This window comes from Musa acuminata, chromosome BXJ1-6, assembly GCF_036884655.1.
Source record: "Musa acuminata AAA Group cultivar baxijiao chromosome BXJ1-6, Cavendish_Baxijiao_AAA, whole genome shotgun sequence".
NCBI lineage: Eukaryota > Viridiplantae > Streptophyta > Magnoliopsida > Zingiberales > Musaceae > Musa > Musa acuminata.
In genome coordinates, this window is record NC_088332.1 from 39367172 (window position 1) to 39371017 (window position 3846).

Below are 3846 nucleotides of genomic sequence, written 5' to 3' on the forward strand. Positions count from 1 at the left end.
AAAGCAGCTGGAAAATCATCAAGGGTAGCACATTATTCCACACATTATGATGACATCTTCGTGATATAATGATTAACCTGGTATGGACCGCTAACTCTCTGCCGAATAGAAGAGAGAACCCTGGTAAATTTTCATCATAGAAAAAAGAATAAAGGCCTTAAGCAGGAATTCATTACCAAGGTTTCCAGTAATTTTTCTAGTTCACCACATGTGCAACAGTTATAGCATAGAACATATACAAGTACATGAACAACATATTGAAAGCGAAATGATCCATCTTTGATGACAATATGATTATGTTCAGTGTGGAAATTTCATGCGATGGTACTCTGATCTGATGATTAGGAAAACATAGATAGAGAGGAAACTAATATCAATTTGGTTTTAATATATCAATGAAGACTACTAACCTCTTAAGATATGTTAACAAACAAAACTTTGCATTAACACTGTAAAGTAAATACCTTTAACAACAAATTATCAATTTGCCTATGGGTACTCTAGCTTCTTAATGACATGTATGCACTTTGTGTCCGTGTCAAACTTCCTCCTAGACACAAATAAGTGATTAATCTCACAAGGTCTCCCTAAAAATTTAACTCAGCTTCACAATTAACATCAAACAGGTACTTCTGCTACATCAGTCAAAACATGAAAATACCAACAAGGACAGGTTGTTCCCAAATTTATGGGTTCAGCTACACCTGCCATAGCAGATTAGAAAGAAAAGGAAAGTGAAACTAGCATCTCCTGGGCACAATCAATTATGATTTGAAACTACATATGCAATTTGACATCAGACAGACCAACATCAGTAACTAGCAGGTTGATTGTGGTACTAAACAGCAGAGGAACCAAAAAAAAGGAGAGCATAGCACCTGTCAAACAGCAATTCTTCCATCTGATGCAGCTAGACACTAAAGACATTACAAAGACAGCTGACCTCATGACTTCCATGATCAGATCACAGAGGAAACAATAGGCAGATGACATCTTTGTGAAGAATGGCCTAACGATCTCACAAAGGGAATTGCCTAACCAGATAATACTATCATTTTGCCAAGTTTCTGAGGAAGCCACTATTGCTCCTGTGGTGGCTGAGGAAATCCATCGACAATCTCCACAGGGTACCTATGGATGCAGTCCTCCCATGGACCATCTGGAGAGGGCTTGACACTACGAAGCGCCTGCCACACAGCACTATTACACTTGAACCCACTCCCGAAGGCAATCTGCCAAACACGGTGGCCCTTCCGCATCCGCCCCTTTGCCTCAGTGTAAGCGAGCTCATACCAGATGGAGCTGGAGGAGGTGTTGCCAAACCTGTGAAGGGTCATCCGGGAAGCCTCCACATGCTCAGGCCGGAGCTGCAGATTCTTCTCTAGCTCATCGATTACGGCCCTTCCGCCGGCATGAATGCAGAAGTGGTCAAAGGCAAGCTTGAAGTCCGGGATATAGGGCTTCACCTTGCCATTGAAGAGCTTCTTGGCCACGAGGGTCGCGAAGAAGAGGAGTTGCTCGCTAATTGGAAGGACGAGGGGGCCAAGGGTAGTGATGTTGATCTTGAGCGCTTCCCCAGCGATGGACATGAGCTCCTTGGAGAGGGACACGCCGACCTTGCCAGCCTCGTCCTGCTCCTGGTACACGCAACGGAAGGCCTTGTCGTCGGCACCACGGTGCGTGCGGACGACATGGACAAGCTTGTACCTGGCACGCCGGCGATCCACCGTGCGGTTGGAGAGCAACATGGCGGCCGCGCCGACGCGGAACAGGCAATTGGGGATGAGCATGGACTTGCGGTTGCCGAAGTACCAATTTTGGGTGATGTTCTCGGTGCTGACCACGACGGCGTAGGTGGAGCGGTGGACCTGGAGGAGATCCCGCGCGAGGTCAATGGAGATGACGCCGGCACTGCAACCCATGCCACCGAGGTTGAAGCTCTTGATGTTGCCGCGGAGCTTGTAGCGGTTGACGATCATGGCGGAAAGAGACGGGGTGGGGTTGAAGAGACTGCAGTTGACGACGAGGATCCCGACGTCCTTGGGCTTGACGCCGGTGTTCCTGAAGAGGGTATCGAGGGCGCCGAACATGACATCCTCGGCTTCCTCGCGGGCGTAGGCCATGGAGGGACGGGGCGGGATGTAGTGCAGGGCGGAGGGCAGGCAGGTCTCCTGGCCGAGACCCGAGCGCTCGAGGATCCGGCGCTGGAACTCGAGAGAGGACTCGTTGAACTCGCCGGAGAGCTGCGAGTGCTTCATGAAGCGTCGGAAGGGAACCTGGAGCTTCGGCGGCGGGCGGTAGCAGGCGTAGTCAACGAGGTACACGGGGCGGGGCCGGGTCATGATGTAAACGGTGGCGCCAAAAACGAGAAAGGCGGAGCAGACCAAGACGCTGACGAGGTTGTACTGGAGGTGGAGCCACAACTGCCGGAGGTCGTCGGGTTCGGTCTGCGCGGCCTCCAAGAGGATCACCACCATCAGCGGGATTAGCAGCAGGGCCAGCAGGTGGGTGATGAGGTAGTGGTAGCCCAGCTTCACGTACTTGATGTTCACGCTCTGCAAGAAGTCCGGCAGCCGCCGACTCTCCCGCCGCGGCAGCACCGGAGCTTGCTCAACCGCCGCCGCCGCTCCCCCTCCCTCCATCCTTGCTGCTTTAGCCAATAAGGTGTCTAAGGATCTGAGCCAGAGAGAGAGAGAGAGAGAGAGAGAGAGAGAGAGAGAGAGGGAGGACGGGCGAGGCGGACTCTCTCGAACCCTTCCCACCTGCCTTATGGTCAAGCACGTCTTTGTTGGGAGCCAAACCAAGTAGCGGATTAAATAGGAGCAAAAGGACACTCAGCGTTCACCACCATGGTGTTCGACAATACGAGTGGTCTCCAAAGTCCCGCCCACATGGAGCCTCTCCTCCCTCCCTTGCCCTCTCGTGGTCGCAGTGGGGGACAACCGAGTTGACGCCCCAACACGTTAATCGAGGGGGGGGTGGAGAAGAAGAAGAGAGACGGGACGGAGGGAAAGGTGATTCGAACCATCACGTAGCAACGTGCACAGGCTGGCGGTCCCGCGTTTGTAGCCGACGAGAGGCAGCCCCGTTCGCGGATACCCCGAACCACAAATCCAAGCCGCGTGCCCTCGCGTCCCTCACGCGAGCCACCCAAAGAGACGCGACGCCACATTAAACGCGCCCCCTTCCGGCCTTGATCCAACACCGCGAGGATCACATCACCGTCGGTTGATGCAACCTGATGCACCGCCAGCGTACACGGGAAGTAACCAATCGCACGACGCAATACCAGGCTGATCGATTAGCATGTTAAGCAATCATCGGTCTTATCGATCGAGACCGAGACAATCCGTCCCAGTTGCGGTATTAGATCAGGAGGGGAGTGTTGATGCCATCGGCCGACGCACATGCGACCTGCTTATTCTAAAAGGTGGAAACTTTGTGGATCTCCGCTACTTAACGGTCAAACTCCGTTGCTTCTCTATCCAATCAATTATTGAGAACGAAACTGACAAAGATGACGTACAAAAGATTTTACGTCAATAATAATAATATGTGTATTAGGCCCTCAATTCACATTTCAAATATATTCCCAAACGCACCCTAAGTCGTTAGAACATTAGAGAAGGAATCCGCTTAACCCTACTACACCATGTACAATTGTCAACTAATAAAAAAAAACAACAAGTAAACTTCTAATTTTATCATCGAGATCAACCTTAAGTAAGTGCCTTCCTTGGAATAGGACAAAATAAAGACCACTTTTGACAAGTTGTCTATTGTTAAATTTTCAATAATTTTAGAAGTCAAATAAATTTGAATGTTTCGGACTTTCTATGCATCTAT

The 3846-nt window shown here is 50.3% G+C and overlaps 1 protein-coding gene across 1 annotated transcript; it reads right to left on the reverse strand.

Moving 5' to 3' along the window:
• Window positions 1-735: 735 nt before the first annotated feature.
• LOC135676918 (3-ketoacyl-CoA synthase 4-like) lies at window positions 736-2906 on the reverse strand. Its single transcript, XM_065188638.1, has one exon. The coding sequence runs from the start codon at window positions 2640-2642 to the stop codon at window positions 1080-1082; it is 1563 nt and encodes a 520-aa protein (XP_065044710.1). The 5' UTR covers window positions 2643-2906; the 3' UTR covers window positions 736-1079.
• Window positions 2907-3846: the final 940 nt, after the last annotated feature.